Source organism: Anolis carolinensis, chromosome 3 (assembly GCF_035594765.1).
Source record: "Anolis carolinensis isolate JA03-04 chromosome 3, rAnoCar3.1.pri, whole genome shotgun sequence".
Lineage (NCBI taxonomy): Eukaryota > Metazoa > Chordata > Lepidosauria > Squamata > Dactyloidae > Anolis > Anolis carolinensis.
The window spans coordinates 266,998,483-267,018,540 of record NC_085843.1 but is presented as its reverse complement, the minus strand read 5'-3'; the positions used below and the strand labels follow the sequence as shown (position 1 = coordinate 267,018,540).

The following is a 20,058-nucleotide window of genomic DNA, read 5'->3' as shown; positions in this document are numbered from 1 at the left end:
TAGAGTTATGTAAACAATTAGTGGTCATTACCTTTATTTTCTTACATGTTCAGGCATAATTCTGCCTTTCTGCTTCCTTCAATAGTCATTTCAAGTCTCTGCTATTTACTGTGAGTAGCATGGGGTCATCTGAGAAATTCTGCCACCTGCTATCACTGAAATAAGATGTCTCCCTGTCTTCCCAAGAGAGCTTTTAGCTTTATTTGATTCCTCGGGTTGTCACATTGATTATTTTAAATCTGCTTTAATTTTGTAATCAAAAGCCTGTGACAAAAGGTGGAATTTGTATCGTGTGTATAGATGAAATAAATCAACAAGGAGATTTTTTTCCCAGGTCATGAACTGTCTTCTTCTCCCTTCAGTTCTCACAGCTTCACAAGAGCAGACTCTAGCAATCTGCAACTCCTTAAAAACTTCTGAAAAATACTTTGGTCTATCAACTGATTAAATCATGTGAAGCGGATTAACTCTTTAATTAATTGCCTTTAATTAAATATGCATATTTTCAACAGCTGAAATGTAGACACATTGTTCTTTTTGGAGCACCAAGAGATATCTTTGCAACTTGTAAAGTTTATTAACTTTACAAGTTAATAAACAAAAACATAAACTCATAATTTTCTTTGGTTTTTTTGCTTTTATATTTTTGCACATCATTATTTTTTCTTTCCTTCTTATACTTCTGAATAATTTCTGGATTATTCAGTTATTGGAATATGTGGATGCTTTTTATTATGGAACTCTTGTAATAAGTGGATTCATTTTTAAAAAGAACAATTTAAAATTAATTTAAAATTAAACCTTGCCTCATAGATTAATTAACAAAATAAACAACTGATTACAACTGCAATATAAGCAATGCATCTGGGAGTAAACCCTACTGAAATCAAGGAAGTAAATATGCACAGGACGGTACTGCATGCTGATTAAAGATTGCTTTGTTTTGTTTAAAATATTTAATTAAACAATAGCATCGCTTTAGTAAAACTCTTGACAAGTCTTTGATTTTCTTGGATTGTGATGAGCTCTGGGATGGATAGATTTCAGAAAGGTATGCAGTTTTAAACTCGATTCTTCTCATCCTGAGGCTGTTGGATCAGCTATTATGAAAACCTAGGAAAGCAGTATTATGAAATATTGTGTTTTATGGATTCATTTGATATATTCAACGGATTTGTTCAGCACTGTTGAACCATCTGAAAAGAATGGATAGCGAACTCCACTTCAGGGTAAGCATTCCATTTGCCCTGCAATCCCACCAGTCCATTATCTTGTTAACAGCAAACAATGGATGCATCTTGAAAAGTCATGTTTCTCTGTATGCAGTAGGACAAATGAAAAACAAATCATGACATGTCTATCTGTTTCCTGATTTCTATCTACACAGTATAAATGTATGGGACAACACCATTCTAGGTAAAAGTTACAAAGAGAAAAAAGCACAGAAAGGAAGAAAAGGTATCCCGTTGAAAAGAATTGCTGGGATAAAGCCAACAGGTATGTAACTCTTATGAAATGCTTTCTGCAATATCGTGACTTTATTGTTCTCATCCATATGCCTGAAGCAGGCATAGTGCTTGTGGATGTGTTTCTCTCCTCATCCATTTTGGTAGATGAAACCCATCTATGGCCTTGCAGGAATGAGTGTATTGGGCACGGCAATTGAAGGGAGATGTTGACAAGCTGGAAAGTGTCCAGAGGAAGGCGACTAAAATGATTAAAGGTCTGGAGAACAAGCCCTATGAGGAGCGGCTTAAAGAGCTGAGCATGTTTGTCCTGCAGAAGAGAAGGATGAGAGGAGACATGATAGCTATGTATAAATATGTGAGAGAAAGTCATAGGGAGGAGGGAGCACGCTTGTTTTCTGCTGCCCTGGAGACTAGGACGCGGAACAATGGCTTCAAACAACAAGAAAGGAGATTCCACCTGAACATTAGGAAGAAATTCCTCACTGTGAATGCTGTTGGGCAGTGGAACACTCTGCCTCAGACTGTGGTGGAGGCTCCTTCTTTGGGGACTTTTAAGCAGAGGCTGGATGTCCACCTGTTGGGGGTGCTTTAAATGTGACTTTCCTGCTTCTTGGCAGGGGGTTGGACTGGATGGCCCATGAGGTCTCTTCCAACCCTATGATCCTATGATCCTATGATTCTATCAACATTTGTCCAGTATAGCCAACCCACTATGTAAAGTTGAATGCTAAGCTGGAATAAAAAGAGGCTTTCATGTACAATGGACTCACCAATATTACCTGCTAGAACTAGATCTTCTCATCATATAGAAATGCTTATTGCCCCCTTCATCATTTTCTGGCTTGAGTATATTAGGATGAAAGTGCATGACAGTAGCCCTAGAAGAAAATTTTAAAAAACCGAACTGTATAGTAGGGGGTGGTGGAGAAAATTGCCTGATCTGTATTTTAATACAAAAAGGCTTATCATGCATTTCGATGAAAAATGGAAAACAATTATCCTTTAGTTTTAACATCTGCCAGCATTTTGTGACATAATTCTCCAGCAGTGTGCGTGTGTATTAATTTAAACAAAAATGAATATAAATACACATATATTCAAAGGAGGCTTTCTGCCAAATTGCAGATATTAGGGTTGAATGTATACAAAATGAACATGGATTTTTGTGCTTATGGAAATCTGTTAAGAAATGCATAAACCATTCCTATGGACTTTTAAAACATATTGGAAAATTGATAGAATAGAATGGGCTAGTGAAGGAGAAAACAACTGTGAATAGCTAGGAAGCTACATTAACTCCCCTGAAATCCTTGAAGGCCCACTCGAATGCCTCCAATAAGTGAAATTGGTGTATCTTTTGCCATTTTAGCCATTTTTGGTCAGTATGGACCATTTTAAACTTAAGAAAGAGCTTTTTGTAAAAGAAGAATTGAGCATAAATTGATTTATGCTAAGGCTTTCATCCATCCTTAATCTGTGGTAACTGTTGATAGGTGGCTGGACCTTTCTGAAAAATCAATTCAGAGAATTTTCTTAAACAAAAGAATAATATTTCTCTTTTTAGAGAAATGTGGTTAGCTGGCTTGAGGACCTTGCTTCTTAATTAAAAGTCAGATTTATTTGCAGTCTTCATCTTTTTAAATACAAATGACTGTGAGTTTTCTTTGGCCTAAATAGAAAAAAATGTGCCCATGGTTAGGTGTTTATCCAGTTCTCTCAATATTTCTTAACCTCAGGAATGGCACAGTATGATTAGGCACCAAAATTAGCTTTGCTTCAGTTGCAATTGTACTGATAGGTGAAATGATTTTCTGCTTTTGGAATAATCCTCTGGTTTGCAAAGTTGTATTTAGGTCATTAAAGATTGAACCCCTGAAGGAGCCGATGGATATAAATGAGCTCGATTTTCTTGTGCACCCTGACAAATACATTGGGGAAAAGTCAGCTGAAAAGCGCTCAGAAGATTTAAAGCTGCCTACCCTTTCAGCAAGTAAGTAGACTTTTATTAGATTCCTGTTACTCTAGCTCCCACTAAAGAGAGGCAAAAATAAAGGTCACCAGCATATCTCTTTTATAAATGAAGTAAAGGTCATAGGAAATACTTCAATTTATTCTTTAGCCCATGACTGGCTTCTGAGGAAGAAGAATGGAAATTACAGTAAGCATGTGATCCAAAGTCGTGAGCATGAAGTGTCACATTACATTTGTTACATCTCCTAATTAAATAGCCAGGATGCTTTCAGAAATCATGTTTGAAGTTCAGTCATCACGTTTTACTGTAGGGCAACAATTCCTGGCTTCACTCACTTCATGGTATCCACATAGAGGCTTGACCTGAGTAGGCTTGTCTGTCTAATGTAGACTCTTCTTATGGTTAGAAATCTGATTGCACTGGCTTCTCTCAGCATAACCACCCTATATTGGTAGAGCAGGTCCCCAATCTCAGCCATTTCCCTCTGATATATATATATATATATATATATATATATATATATATATATATATGTATGTGTGTTTGTGTGTGTGTGTGTGTGTGTGTGTGTGTGTCAGGAGCAACCTGTGTCGCTTCTGGAGTGAGAGAATTGGCCATCTGCAAGGACGTTACCCAGGGGACGCCCGGATGTTTTGATGTTTTTACCATCCTTGTGGGAGGCTTCTCTCATGTCCCCGCATGGAGCTGGAGCTGATAGAGGGAGCTCATCCGCACTCTCCCCGGGTGGGATTCGAACTTGGCAGCCTTCAGGTCAGCAACCCAACTTTCAGGTTACAAGGCTTTGACCCATTATGCCACCGGAGGCTCCTAGCTCTGATATATGAACCATGGATGCCCAACCACCTGGGAAGAGTGGTAAGGCCAGTTAGTATAACCTAGCTCTTCCCTTCATTCAGGTAGCAGATGAATATAAGTGGAATATTGAGGGAGACTAGTAAAGGTGGGGAAAGTGCAATTCATTAATCATAGAATCATAGAATAGTAGAGTTGGAAGAGACCTCATGGGCCATCCAGTCCAACTCCCTGCCAAGAAGCAGGAAATCGCATTCAAAGCACCCCCGACAGATGGCCATCCAGCTAAAAACATCTCTTGAAGGCTATTTTGAACACCCCAGAACTCCATCTCAATTAAGGGTAAAGGTAAAGGTTTCCCCGACATTAAGTCCAGTCGTGACCGACTCTGGGGGTTGGTGCTCATCTCCATTTCTAAGCCGAAGAGCTGGCGTTGTCTGTAGACACCTCCAAGGTCATGTGGACAGCATGACTGCATGGAGCGCTGTTACCTTCCCACTGGAGTGGTACCTATTGATCTACTCACATTGGCATGTTTTCGAACTGCTAGGTTGGCAGAAGCTGGAGCTAACAGCGGCCGCTTATGCTGCTCCCGGGGTTTGAACCTGGGACCTTTTGGTCTGCAAGTTCAGCAGCTCAGTGCTTTAACACACTGCGCCACGGGGACTCCCCCATCTCAATTACTGTAGCATTATTTTCATTTTTGTCAAGACCCAGGCTACGGAGCACCAATAACCATGCGCAGAGGCCAGATTCTATTTAATATCTTTATTAAAGGAATATATAAAGTCAATAAAAACAAGTGAAGAATGAAGTTCAGAAGTAGACCTTTCAGGAAAGGTCAAATATAGTCCAGAAAAGCAATGTCCAATATGTGATATTAGAGTCCAAAGTTATAATCCAATAACCGAAACACACACTTTGCCAAGCAAAGTGTGGGGAAATGACAAGGTCCTTTAGTCCAATGGAGCTTGACAACAAGGCTGGAAAACAAACTAGATTCTTGGCAAACAAGAATTGATACGAGGCAACAAGAAGCAAGAAGCAAGAACAAAGTCCGTGGCGAGGTCCGAAGAACAAGGCAGGCTTGGAACTAGAACAAGGTCCTGGAACAAGGAATTGGAGTTGCGTAGTCCACACACGATCTTACTCCCGAAGCTGACGAATTGACTCCGCAAGGATCTCCTTGCGGTAAAACAGCTATATAGGATCTTGTTTTCCCGCCAAGGAACACTTTCCCTGGGGAACAAGAAGTGAAACCCAAGCTGTGTCCAGATGCATGACTCCTTAAGATTTCCCAAGGGAAACAGGCTTAATCAGCTAATTGTCTGGCTTCGGCGATTCGCCTCCCTAGCGCCTCTATCTCGATTATAATTATCCCGGCGAGAGAACGGGGGAGAATTCTGCCCAAGGCTTGTTTGGCTGACTTCTTGAGGGCAAACATCCTGCAAGTGCAGGGGCTCCGATTCTGGCTGAATCGGTGGGAAACCAAAGTTTTCCTCTTCGTCTGCCACAATAGTACTAGGAACGGGACTACATGGCCCATGAGACATCACATTTTTCTAAATGTGGTGCTAACACTTGCTGTGTCTTACCTTGTCTATGCTCAGTTAATCTCCAATTCACTTCCTGACTGAACACATCCAGTCCCTAACATGTAGAGCAAGGCCAAAAATGTAGCAAAATGAGCACTTCCTAGCCCTAGTGATTTTTTTTGGTGGGAAAAAATGCATGTAAAATACACACTAGATTTTGTACACAATTTTTTTGCCAAGAATAGCAAGTTGCAGTACTCAGTAGACATGTGCATTTGTATATAATCACTCAGTTTCTTTTTGTTTCATTCATAAGCCCCCCATTTTCATTTTCATGTGCTTCTCAAAAATGGCCGCCTTTCCGAATGGCTACATCCTAAAAAATGAAAATTTTCATCTCATGGGTGGGCTTCTCCAGGTTGCCTTTTCCCTCTGTTTTAGGACTAGAGGGGTGAAAATCACTAGACATGGAAAGTACATCTTCCACTCTTAGCCCACCAAGTTTTATAACATTTGGTCATCCCCCAAATTTTAGGGATTTTTTCTTTCTATAAATGAAATCTCCTTAAAAACATTATCCCCCCCTCCCCCCGCTAGCCCTGCCCTCTAAATTCTCCAGGAGCAGCCGCAGCAGGGAGGCAAATGTCATGCACAACTCAGTGCCCAGCCCCACTACTTCACTTCTTTGACTGGCGGCAATGGGGGGGGGGATTCCCTTCCCATCCCCATCATTTTTGGCAATAGCATGTTTTGTCCTTATATCCTTCATTATGACCTGGATTAAAAGCATCAGAGTTACTTAAGATACCACTCCTTCTGTGATGTTTTCTCTTCCGTCTGCAGAAGAGAACTGTGTTTAAAGACAGGGTGTAAGATACCACTCCTCCTGTGATGCTTTCCCCTTCGTCTGCAGAGAAGACCAGTGGGAGTGGGCAAGGTGGACGGCATTCTTCTTCTCCAATTAGCCCAACAGGCAGGGCTCAGAAGAGAATAGCAATTCTCCCCAGGCTGTTTGAGGAATGCCACTTGGCCTGAAAAGCACGCAAGGAAATGGTACCCACTCCTGCTTGCTTTCTTGTTGCGCTTATTTCAGTTCTGGGGAAGGGGTTCCCATTTTGTGCTCCTGCCCAAAATGACGGAAAGGAAAGAATGGATGAAAAGAGAGAAATGGGTATTGCACACACCTCTAGTACTCAGGATCCCCCCCCCCCCCCGAAAACAAATTTTTGTTTGTTTAGAAAATGCAGTTTTTGAAGGCTTTATTACAGCCCCTGGTGGTGGCGCAGTGTGTTAAAGCGCTGAGCTGCTGAACTTGCAGACCAAAAGGTCCCAGGTTCAAATCCCAGGAGCAGAGTGAGCACCCGCTATTAGCCCCAGCTTCTGCCAACCTAGCAGTTCAAAAACATGCAAATGTGAGTAGATCAATAGGTACCACTCCAGCAGGAAGGTAACGTCGCTCCATGCAGTCATGCCAGCCACATGACCTTGGAGGTGTCTATGGACAACGCCAGCTCTTCGACTTAGAAATGGAGATGAGCACCAACCCCCAGAGTCGGTCACGACTGGACTTAACGTCAGGGGAAAACCTTTACCTATTACAGTGGAAGGGGGAAAATGGTAGACTTTTTAATTGTTGGTACAATGGTTGAATTATTCATTGTTAGCACTGCCAACTTCTCCTGGGTTGCCAAAACAGAGTGGTGGTATAACAAATAAAACACATGTATTTATTTATTTTTATTATCCTACAAGTAAAAATTGTATTTTCTGAGGCATCAATCTCATTCCCACTTATATGGGTATAAGCCACATTGATTTCCTTCATCTCAGTAGCACTGAGTTGATATGCATATCATTGCACTATAAGTAAACTACCACATGTACCCTCCATTTTTGTGGCAGTTAGAGGCACAAGAGTCCTGCAAAAGTGAAACAAACCTGAATTAAAAATGCTCACCCTTGAGGACATGCACATGCGTATAGAAGTGTTCTGTCTAGGAATCTCTTGGTCATCCTCTGGCAAACACTGACCTTGTAGTCACACCAGATTCCTAGAGAGAGTCTATTATTGGAATCTTCCTATATTTAAATCCACAAAAGTTAAACCTACAAATGTGGAGGATTATCTATACTATGAATATTTAGGTGAATGTCATTCCATAAAATGATGGGGTGCCAAAATAAAACAAAGAAAGAATTAACCATCTTAGCACTATTAAAATCTAACACAGCTATAGTAAGTTCATTCTTATCACTTTAACCATGGCCAATAACACTACCAGAAGTCAATAGACACACATGGACTAAATACAATAATAATACCTCATTAATGTTCACCAGTGGGAATCACCTTTAGCAATCATCAGAATTAGCATTCATTGGAAGAACCATTTCACAATTGAATTACACAAGGTTTTACAAGCTAAGATCTAATTTTAATATAAAGCAGGCTGCTCTGTATGTTAATGTCTTGTCTCTGCCACTAAGCACATTTTCTTTTTTCTTCTTAATCTTGGTTAAACAGACAATCTGGTTGAATGTAATGGATAGACGAACATTCTTGTATTGTCATTTCACAACCATAACAGCTTGGTGCCACTTTAACTGCCATGGATGCATCCCAAAGAATCCTAAAATTTGTGGGTTTGTAACATACAGATTGATAATCCCTTATGTAGAATTCCATAATCTAAAATATTGCCAAATTTTAAAGTGTCCACACTGGGTGGCTAAGATAGAAACTCCTTTGATTTCTGATGGTTAAATGTACACAAAATTTATCTTATGTACATTTAAAAAATGTGTATGAAGTTACATCTGGGCCAGATGTAACTTTATGTATATATGGTGTATATGAAAGTGAAATGAATTTCATGTTGCAGTTTGGATCCCAATTCCAAGCTATCTCATTATGTATATATGTAAACATTCCAAAATATGGAATTTCACATAGGGGGTACTCAACTTATAGCTATAATTCGCTACTAGTGTTCTATAGTCTACTGCCTTGTACTACATCATGTTCTCCAGCAAGGAATCATGAATACAGAAAGCTACAAAGCCCATGGTTCTGTAGGATGGAGCCATGTCTATCAGTAGAACAGTAAATTCATGCTAGGCTTTGTGTGAAATGTAAAGAAACAATCCAAGCTATTGAACCTATTTGGGACATAGAAGAGGCTACTAAAAATATAGAATCAAGCTCAGAACAGATTCACTATCCCACTTGAAATGGAAGACCCGAGTTGTTACAGTAAAACTAATCTGCTGTAATTACTTACACAACATCATTTTATTCTATATTGTAAGTGTTTCCATATTTTCTAATATCTTACAGGTGTGAATATAGGGAAACTCCTGTGCATGAGTAGGTGGGAGACAGTTCTAAATAGATTTTTTATTTTTAGTACATTTAGTTGTGTAAATTCAGATAACTCCAGATGACTACATAACACATACCAAATGGCATATTGTACAGTAAGACAATTTAAACATACATACAAGATTGAAGACATTGGCTCTATTTTGCAGCTAAGGAACACAAAAGCACAGCGATAAAATGAGATTAGAGGGTTGTTGTATGTCTTTCGGGCTGTGTGGCCATGTTCCAGAAGCATTCTCTCCTGACGTTTCGCCCACATCTATGGCAGGCATCCTCAGAGGTTGTGAGGTATGGAGAAAACTAAGCAAAGAGGTTAATATATATCTGTGGAAAGTCTAGGGTGAGAGAGGTCAGTGTGAATGTGTAGTTAATCACTTAAATTAGCATTGAAAAGCTTATCTGCTGTCTTCTTCCTGCCTCTGGGGCATCCTTTGTTTAGAGTCGTTAACTGCCCTTGGTTGATTCATGTCTGGAAACCCTCTGTTTTCAGAGTATTGCTTTTTATTTACTGTTCTGATTTTTGAGTTTTGTAATACTGGTAGCCAGATTTTGTTCATTTTCATGGTTTCTTCCTTTCTGTTGAAGTTGTCCACATGCTTGTGGATTTCAATGGCTTCTCTGTGTAGTCTGACATGATAGTTGTTAGAATGGTCCAGCATTTTCACGATTTGGAGCCATGGAGAGGAAGAACTCAGCAAGTTCCTGGACCATCTTAACAGCATCCACCCAAACATCCAATTCACCATGGAAAAAGAAAAGGAAGGAAAACTGCCATTTCTAGATGTTCTGGTCATCCGCAAACCCAATCAACAATTGGGCCACACAGTTTACAGAAAACCTACACACACAGATAGATACCTTCATAAAAACTCCAACCATCACCCAAGTCAAAAAAGGAGCACAATCAAAGCCCTGACAGACCGTGCACAAAGAATCTGCGAACCTCACCTCCTCCAAGGTGAACTCAACCACCTAAACTGGGCTCTACAGGCCAATGGATACTCCACCACAGACATCAGAAGAGCTGCAAGGCCAAGAACAAGCCATGAGAGTCAAGACAAAGATCCACCCAGAGGAAAGGTGTTCTTACCATACATCAAGGGAACTACTGACCGCATAGGGAAGCTGATGAAGAAGCACAACCTACAAACTATCTACAGACCCACGAAGAAAATCCAACAAATGCTACGGTCAGCGAAGGACAAGAGGGATCCTCTCTCTTCTGCAGGAGTCTACCGGATACCATGCAGCTGTGGACAAGTCTACATAGGGACCACCAAACGCAGCGCCCAAACAAGAGTCAAAGAACATGAAAGGCACTGCAGACTAATTCAACCAGAGAAATCAGCCATAGCAGAGCATTTGATGAACCAGCCTGGACACAGAATACTATTTGAGAACACAAAAATGCTGGACCATTCTAACAACTATCATGTCAGACTACACAGAGAAGCCATTGAAATCCACAAGCATGTGGACAACTTCAACAGAAAGGAAGAAACCATGAAAATGAACAAAATCTGGCTACCAGTATTACAAAACTCAAAAATCAGAACAGTAAATAAAAAGCAATACTCTGAAAACAGAGGGTTTCCAGACATGAATCAACCAAGGGCAGTTAACGACTCTAAACAAAGGATGCCCCAGAGGCAGGAAGAAGACAGCAGATAAGCTTTTCAATGCTAATTTAAGTGATTAACTACACATTCACACTGACCTCTCTCACCCTAGACTTTCCACAGATATATATTAACCTCTTTGCTTAGTTTTCTCCATACCTCACAACCTCTGAGGATGCCTGCCATAGATGTGGGCGAAACGTCAGGAGAGAATGCTTCTGGAACATGGCCACACAGCCCGAAAGACATACAACAACCCTGTGATCCCGGCCATGAAAGCCTTCGACAACAAAATGAGATTAGTGTTGGCACATCTCCCATACATATTGAAGCCTAGCATTTACCTCTTTAGAAGATTATTGTCATTCCTCCAGATCTGTGGATTCTATCATCCATAGCTTGAAAATATTATAAAAGAAATCCAAAAAGTAAATCTTGATTTGCCATTTTATATAAAGGACATCAATTTATTTTGTCATTATATATATTGAGACTTGAGTGTCCACAGATTTTGGTATCCATTGATGGTCTTGGAACCAAACCCAAGAGACACCAAGGGCCCAATGTGCTGATCTACTACCATCACCAATGAAATATAGCTAAAGATCAAGCCTATTTCCACACATACAACAATCCAATGTTCATTTTCTCTCCTCCATCCAGTAGATATTTATGAAAAATCCATTCTTTACATAGCCAACCCCCAAATATATTTTCTCACTGCACTCTCATTTTGTTCTTTTAATAATCTTTTAGATGAAGCAGATCCATTGCTACCCCTGAGTGTAATATCAGAAAAGGAAACCATATAATGTTAATGAAAAAAAAATTCAGTAAAGTGATGGACCTCTAATTAGATTTCTGTTACCAATTTATAAGGATGTAAACCTTTATTCACTGAGAAAAGCAGAACCTTAGGAGTTCTGATACTTTATGATGTGTTTCCATGAGAACTAAAGGCTAGAAGAGCTTTCTTAAGCCTCTTGAATTCTAAGGAAATATCTGAAAGAAATTCGCTTATCTCTCTCCTTCACCCCTCACTCTCCACCTCAATTCACTTGAACCTATCTTGGAGATGCCTTTATGGGAAAATAAAAATGGACTTTAATTGAATTTAATTTAATTCAGAGCACTTGCACAGACATTGTTTATCTATTGTAAATCAACACCCACACAGAGGGTAATGTCTAGTCTTGACATTTCACTATCTTCATCGGATAAGTATGTCCATATGAAGGGTCTCCATACAAACAAAGAACCCTTGATGGTATAAGGAGCCTCCACATGGAATGGAACTTCATATCTTCAAACTTTTCAGTTTTCACATGAGAAAAAGTAATTATGGAGGGGAACAGATCTAGTGGTGTCTCTCTTCACTTGTTGATTCAAACCAAGCAAATAACATCTTCACAGGGGTGGACAAAGTGTTGAGTTGATGTTTCTATCATCATTAGTGTGGGCTGCCTACTTCCTTCTGGAGATCTTTGGAAATTTTGGACTTTGATTAGCTTAAGGGCATGTTTAAATTGTGCATTTATCAATGCTCAGCTTGTATAGCAGGAATAAACAACTGCATTTTAGGTGGAGGTCGTTTTCCTCCATCTGTCTGTCACACCCACAATGATGGGGTGTCACTTCTGGCTGCAATTTCAGCTTTTCTCTCTCTCTTCTTTGTGTTTCAGGAAGTTTGTGAGAGGTTGGGGGAACTAAACCACGCATTTTTAGATGATTTTGAACAATTCTGGACCGTTTGAGGGCAAAGTTATTGCCCCCAAATCATTCAGAATTTTTTTAGGGAGGTTTGGGATTTAGGGAGATTTCTGCATCTGTCCTCACCCCTTTTGCATAGCTACAAGTGAATTCAACTACCATATTGAATCGAATCTAGGATACACCCCCCCCCCCGAAATCAAAGCTCCAAAAAGGGGGTGCACCATGCAAAGTATGGCATTCTAGAATGGCACTTTGCTGTTGGCATGATCATTTCAGTTCAGAGAAAACCTTTTTCTCCCTATCAATTTCGAAAGAAGTGGCTTTAAATGTGTGCTGGTATACTTGAAAGAAGGGATTCAAATATAGTACAGATCTCATTGAAAGAATAGGTTTAAAAGTATGCTCATCTCCTTGGAACAAGGGGTTTAAAGATGATACAGGTCTCCTTGTTTTTCTGAGATCGGAGTTCCAAAAACGGGGTGCATCTTGAAATCAATTTTTTCTTTTTTTCTAAAATTGAAGTTCCAAAAAGAAAAAAAGAAGGGTGCATCTTGGAATTAATTGCAGTACTGGAATGAAATTTGGTATTACAGAACAGCTAAAATGTTTAACTACATCCTTCCCCAGGAAACAAAATCTGGATATGTTCTGGAACTTTTTTATTTGGCAATAATAATTTAAAAAATCAACTTCCATTCAGTGATTGGGCAGGACTGAGCAACTCATCCCCACACAGCAAACACAAATGGATTGCCTTTATGACTGCAGTATCTTTGCCAAATGCCTTCTGAGATCATTCATAAACCATAATTGTGAGTAAAGCTGGTGTAGCAGAAAAGCTATTTTCATATCTCAGCATCAGCAGTTCTGATTTGATGCAGATAAAAAACCCAACTCACTTCTTCAATCTAGATAACAACAGGCAACTGAGAATTAGACAGAAATCCCCCTGAGAAACAAAAAGAGAATTAAATAGGAGCTCATACTGATGATTCAGCACAGTCCAGTGACAGCCCCCACACACAGCCCCCCAAAAAGCAATTAAAAAATTAAAAGATAATCCTTTTGGGGGCTGGATCAATTCCCAATGAGCTTTCTTGACTAGCCAGGTGTATGATCTCAGTTGGCAAAATGCTGATTTTTCTCACCATCATTAATCTTGCCGGACTTTTAGGTCTCTCCTCTTCCCCCAGGAGTTTTAGATATAAAATGCTATTATTAAATTCATATGAAGCGCTTCAGAATTTTCCCATTTATTCTCTCAAAACTTCTGCTTTGGACATTAGACAAAAACTAGGAAAATTTAATGTTAACTCTTCTGGACGAGAAGTTTGCAACTGCTAAAAGCTTTTGCGTAATTTTGTTTAGTTATAAAGGGGATCAATTCTGGATAGCGATAAAAATGAGAAAAGCATCAGGGCTTGTGTTAGATTTCATATCATTGTATATTTTAACCCCCTGCTTAATTTTTTTTTAAAGTTGTGGCAAACTCAACATTTAAGTGGGAAAGTATTACATCTCTGTGTTGAAGCTTTATTTCGTTCTGCAATAATGGCAAATGTTACATCCACACTCAATGAATTTGTATGGTTGAATAGTGATTCGTATTACATTTAGAGTACCCTAAAGTTGGATGGATGAGAGCCGGTGTTGTGTATTTGTTTGACTGCTGAATGGAGACTGTGGGAGATCAGAGTACAAATTCCCACTCAGGCATATAAATCCACTCGGTGACCTTGGCCTAAGAGGAAGGCCATGACAGACAGTTTGTGTGTGACAAACTCTCCATCATTAACGACTAAAAGGCATAGTTTTCCCCAAACCAGGAAGAGCTACATCAGTTATATTGGCCAGATAGATGAGTGGGAATGGTATTTGAATAAAAATTTACCAAAAAAAAAAAAGGATAAAAAGGGAAAATGAAAAGGGAAAACAAGGCATGTGATAAAAAGGGTTCAAGAATTCAGCACTTTGGAGAGGTTTCTTCAATACCCTTACTTAAGTTTATGCATGATTTAGCATCCTGAAGAGTTCTCTTGTTGATGTTTTTAAACCCAAAATTGAACCTTGACAGCAGATTGCTATGGGAACAAAATTTCCTTTTTAATTTGAACTAAAGTCCAATCATTTTCCCCAAAATACGACAGGGTCTTATATTAATCTTTGCTTCAAAAGATGCTTTAGAGCTTGTTTTCAGGGGCAGTCTTATTTTTCCAAATTGGCTTTTTAAATGAACTATATCTAGGGCTTATTTTTGAAATGGGGCTTAAATTTCATGCATCCTCAGAAATGCTGATAAATTATGATAGGTCCTATTTTCGGGGTAGGTCTTATTTTTGGGGAAATGGTAATTGTTAAATGTCAGCTAGAGAGAAAGCTACAGTGATTCCCAGTGGAGCAGCCATATTTTTATAATAATTGTCTCAGGACAGTATGGTTTCTTTGTTGTTCCATAACTATAACCTTCACAATCAATGGGTAATATAAAAAGAAAAAGTTTTATTTTTAACTTGTGACAATCAAGGGGAAACTGTGATTTTAAATACACGCTCTATAAGGTCACTGTAATATGAATTTATACATTCTCTGCCTTTAATAAATAAAGTGTTCCCCTGACAAAATGGCCTGGCTGTTCTATTCTTGACGTGGGCAAAGATTCTTGAATCAAATATTCTTTCAGGTCAGCATCTTTTTCCAATTCAAGATCCACCTGCATACCATGCGGATTTTAAATTTTTGTGGTTGTTTTAATAGGATTGTATGGTTTTGTTTTATGATGTTTAATTTTGTTGTATGGTTTTCCTTTTGAATGTTTTGCCTTATGTTGGAAACTTCTTGGGGAGATAGGGCAGTATATAAATAAAGATGATGATGATGATGATGATGATGATGATGATGATGATGATGATGATGATGATTAGCATGTTACTACCTTGTAAGTTCATTGTCATTTACCTTGATATTAGTTGATTGGTCACAACCTGCAGGAAGTGTTAACATGACATGCAATAGCTTCATATAAAATTATATAGCTAGACATTAACTGTAAATGATCATGGCCTAGTATCTACATTTTTTAGCATAAGTTATCAATATTTATTTATTTACTGTATTTTACCCTGCTCTATCTCAACCCTGAAAGGGACTCAGAGAGGCTTCCAATTTGGCAATAAATCAATACTGCATTAAGACACTTTGAATTGTGCTCAATAGCAAAATGGCAGCCAGTGGAGCTGATGCAGCAGGGAAGTTGTATGTTCCCTGTATGCCATTTCGGTGAACAATCTGCCTGCCACCCGTTGTACTACTTGAAGCTTCCAAATAGTCTTCAAAGGCAATCTCATGTAGAGTGGTTTGCAGTAGTCTATTCAAGATGTAAATAGAGTGTAGACAACTGTGGCCAAGTCTGGCTTCTCAAGGTACAGGTGTAGCTGGTGCACAAGGTTTAATTATGCAAAAACTCCACTGTCCACCACCAAAACCTGAGGTTCCAGGCTCAGTAATGAATCCAGGACAATGTGGGCTAGAGAAAACTATGGTTAGGTGGATCTGTAATTGGCTAAGCGAACGAACCCAAAGGGTGCTCACCAATGCGTCGTCTTCATCTTGGAAAGAAGTCACAAGTGGAGTGCCGCAGGGTTCCGTCCTGGGCCCGGTTTTGTTCAACATCTTTATTAACGACTTAGATGAAGGGTTAGAAGGCACGATTATCAAGTTTGCAGATGACACCAAACTGGGAGGGGTAGCTAACACTCCAGAAGACAAGAGCAGAATTCAAAACGATCTTAACAGACTAGAGAGATGGGCTGAAACTAACAAAATGAAGTTCAACAGGGACAAATGCAAGATATTTCTCTTCGGCAGAAAAAATGGAATGCAAAGATACAGGATGGGGGATCCTGGCTTGATAGCAATATGTGTGAAAAAGATATTGGAGTCCTCGTGGACAACAAGTTAAATATGAGCCTACAATGTGATGCGGCTGCTAAAAAAGCCAACGGGATTCTGGCCTGCATAAATAGGGGTATAGCATCTAGATCCAGGGAAGCCATGCTCCCCCTCTATTCTGCCATGGTTAGACCATACTTGGAATACTGTGTCCAATTCTGGGCACCGCAATTGAAGGGAGATGTTGACAAGTTGGAAAGTGTCCAGAGGAGGGCAACTAACATGATCAAGGGTCTGGAGAACAAGCCCTATGAGGAGCGGCTTAAAGAACTAGGCATGTTTAGCCTGCAGAAGAGAAGGCTGAGAGGAGACATGATAGCCATGTACAAATACGTGAAGGGAAGTCATAGGGAGGAGGGAGCAAGCTTGTTTTCTGCTGCCCTGCAGACTAGGATGCGGAACAATGGCTTCAAACTACAGGAAAGGAGATTCCACCTGAACATCAGGAAGAACTTCCTCACTGTGAGAGCTGTTCGGCAGTGGAACTCTCTCCCCCGGACTGTGGTGGAGGCTCCTTCTTTGGAGGCTTTTAAGCAGAGGCTGGATGGCCATCTGTCGGGGGTGCTTTGGATGCGATTTCCTGCTTCTTGGCAGGGGGTTGGACTGGATGGTCCGTGAGGTCTCTTCCAACTCTACTATTCTATGATTCTATGATTCTAGGAGGACTCCCAAGCTGCAAACCTTTGATTTCAGGGGATTGTAACCCCATTCAGTACAGGCTGTAACCCTATACCTTGTTTGACCTTTTGACTGACCAGGAGTGCTTCTGACTTGTCTGGATTCAATTTCAATTTGTTTGCCCTCATCCAGCTTCCAGGCACCGGTTCAGGATCTAGACAGCCTCCTTAGCAGTAGGTGGAAAAGAGTAATAGAGTTGGCATCAAATCTCTCCCAGCAGCTTCATGTAGATGTTAAACAACATGGAGGACAACACTGAGCCCTGTGGGACCCCACAGGACAAGAACTGTGGAACTGAGCAGGTGTCCCACAGCAATACCTTGTGTGAGTGACCCTCCAGGAAGGACCAGAGCCACTATAGGACAGTACCTCCAAGTCTCATTCCCATTAGGTGCTCCAGAAGGATACCATGGTCTACGTATCAAAGGTCACTGAGAGGTCCAAGAGAACCAACAGGGGCACACTTCCCCTGTCAAATTCCCTGCGCAAATCATTCACTAAGGACACCAAGGCTGTCTTGGTTCTATGACCTAGTCTGAAGCCAGACTGTGACGGATCTAGATAATCCATTTCTTCCAAGAACACCTGAATTTATGAAGTGGCCACATGTTCCAAGACTTTGCCCAAAAAGGAGAGATTGGAAACTGGCTGAAAGTTGTTCAATTGAGTGGGGTCCAGTGATGGTTTTTTTAACAGCATTTTTATCACAGCCTCCTTTAGGCTAGCTAGAATCTTGCCTTCTTGCAAGGAGGCATTAAGCACCACCTTCACCTACTCTGCCAAACCCCCTCTGGGCTGCTTTATCTGTCAGGATGGGCAGGGGTCCAGGATGCATGTGGTCGCCCTCACCTCTCCAAGGATCTTGTCCACATCCTTGGGTTGCACCAATTGAAATGAAGCAATTAAAACCAGACAAACAGATGATCGAGTTACATCTGCAGGCACTACAGTCAAAGTAGTGTCCAGGTCAGAATGGATCAGAGTGACTTTGTTTGCTAAGAATCTAGCAAATGTTTCACAGAGAGCTGCCCAATGGTTAGAGATTCCATTTTGTGAGATGGGATTTCACTAACTTCTGACCATTTGAAAGAGCTCAGCTGTATGGTCACTTGCGAATGCAATGTAGGTCACACTGAAAGATTTCTTTGCATCCTCCACTGCCACAGAGTAGGTCCTTATATAGGCATATACTCGAGTTTGGTCTGACTCGCTATGAGTTGAGCGCTACATCAATAGGCTACAGAAAGATGCAAATCCTATCCCTTGCCCTAAATTTTAAACTAATTTGAAATTGATTTTAAACTTATGGTCATAGATAGAAGAGAGCATGGAAGAGTGAATAAATGATGGATTAGTGCACACACAGGGTGAGTCTGTCAAATTTAAGAATAAATGGATAATGTTTAAGAATTTGAATTAGCTAGGAATGAAATTCATGAAATAATGTGAGCTGTTTTAGATGTATTAAATAATGAATCTGATTTTTATTTTTTAAAACAAATATAAGGGAGAGGGAGCAAAGTGTATTTTGAAAAGAGTGAGCTTTCCCCCATATCTACACATTATATTATCCATTTAAATATTCTTTCTGTATTCCAGAAATTCCTTAAGGCAATTAAGAAAAATTCCTCATTAAATTCTCTAGCCTTAATCATGTTAATATTTCTACTCCAGTTCAATAGTTCCTCAAGGCAACTCTGAACGTTTCCCAATTATAACAAAATCGGAATCTCAAAATATAACAGATTAGCATGATCTGCAACATTTGTTGCAATGTGAAATCCTAATTTATCTCTCCTCCTTCCATTTTCTCCTTTGTCTTCAGTTGTGGAAACAGATTCCAAAATGAAAAAGTAGCTTGTATTTATTGTGGAGGGAGGAGCAGTGGAGAGTGAAGGAGAAGACGGCGAGAATAAGGATAAGAAAGAAACTGGTGCAAATTTTTAGGGCCCAGGAAGCTGGAAGGGGACTTGAAGATGAATATGTTGCAGGTCCAAATTGTGTGTGTGTGTGTATTTTTTTTAAAGTGGTGAGAGTAGAAACCACAAGTACCAGCCATACTCACAAAAGGACTCACCCATGAGCACTTAATATGCAGCTAAATGGCTTCAAATGCCTTCAAAGTACATATGAAATCCTTTTCTTCCTTCTTTTGGTTCTCCAGAGCCAGGCAACTGATGTGAATAGCATGCGTATATAAAGTAACCTCAAGCATGTTTATATAAAGTAAAATTAAGTCAGGGGCAGCCCTGGCTAATGATAGGAGACCAACAACAAATACTAGAAGCTGTAGACTGTGTCTCACAGTTGAAATCAATGTTGATGATTCCTTGCCTAAGAAAACTCTATGAAACTCATTGGGTCACCATAGGCGAACCAGCTAGATATGAAATTGCATGTGCACCGCACAGACACAGTCTTCTTATGCGTATGACTCCTGTGGGAATCTGGAACTCTTATGAAAAATTGTTCTCTTAATGTTGGTTTTATACAGAACTGCCTCATATCTACTAATCAGTCGAGCTGACTTAGAAACAGACAGGGTTGTCCCAATTGCTCTTCAAAAAACATGGCAACTCTATCCAGCGGTGGGAAGGGTTGTATTAAATGTACACTGCAGACCAAATCTGATCTTGGTAGCCCTGGCTAAAATGGTGCTTTCAAGTGAGGTGACATTCATTTCTAAAGGTGAAACTGAAAAGGTGCTCTCAGCAGGGCCGTAGCCAGAAAAAAAATTTCGGGAGGGGTTTTGAAAATTTCGGGGGGGGGGGGAGGGGGGGGTTGAACCCCTAGCACATACCCCTCCCTGCTACAAACCTGTCAATATCTGCTTGAGATAGTGCCTGGAGGGACTCTTAATGCTTTGCATCTCATAGACTTAGCATGGGGATTTGGTTAACCAGTTAAAATTCATGAGTAAACGAGATTT

The 20,058-nt window shown here is 40.1% G+C and overlaps 1 protein-coding gene and 1 long non-coding RNA gene across 8 annotated transcripts in view; one reads left to right on the top strand and one right to left on the bottom strand.

Moving 5' to 3' along the window:
- Positions 1-20,058, bottom strand: part of LOC134297886 (uncharacterized) — a 414,859-nt gene that overhangs the window by 332,932 nt on the left and 61,869 nt on the right. The gene's annotated exons all lie outside the window — the stretch shown is intronic.
- The window catches only part of wdr49 (WD repeat domain 49), a 191,847-nt gene that overhangs the window by 139,360 nt on the left and 32,429 nt on the right, over positions 1-20,058 (top strand). For all 7 annotated transcript variants that reach the window (XR_010004836.1, XR_010004835.1, XM_062976739.1 and 4 more), the window contains exons 17-18: positions 1,388-1,497; positions 3,313-3,459. Coding sequence is in view for 5 of the 7 variants with exons in the window: in XM_062976739.1 (XP_062832809.1) it covers positions 1,388-1,497; positions 3,313-3,459 (257 nt within the window). In the remaining 2 variants the exon portion in view is untranslated. The remainder of the gene's footprint in view (positions 1-1,387; positions 1,498-3,312; positions 3,460-20,058) is intronic.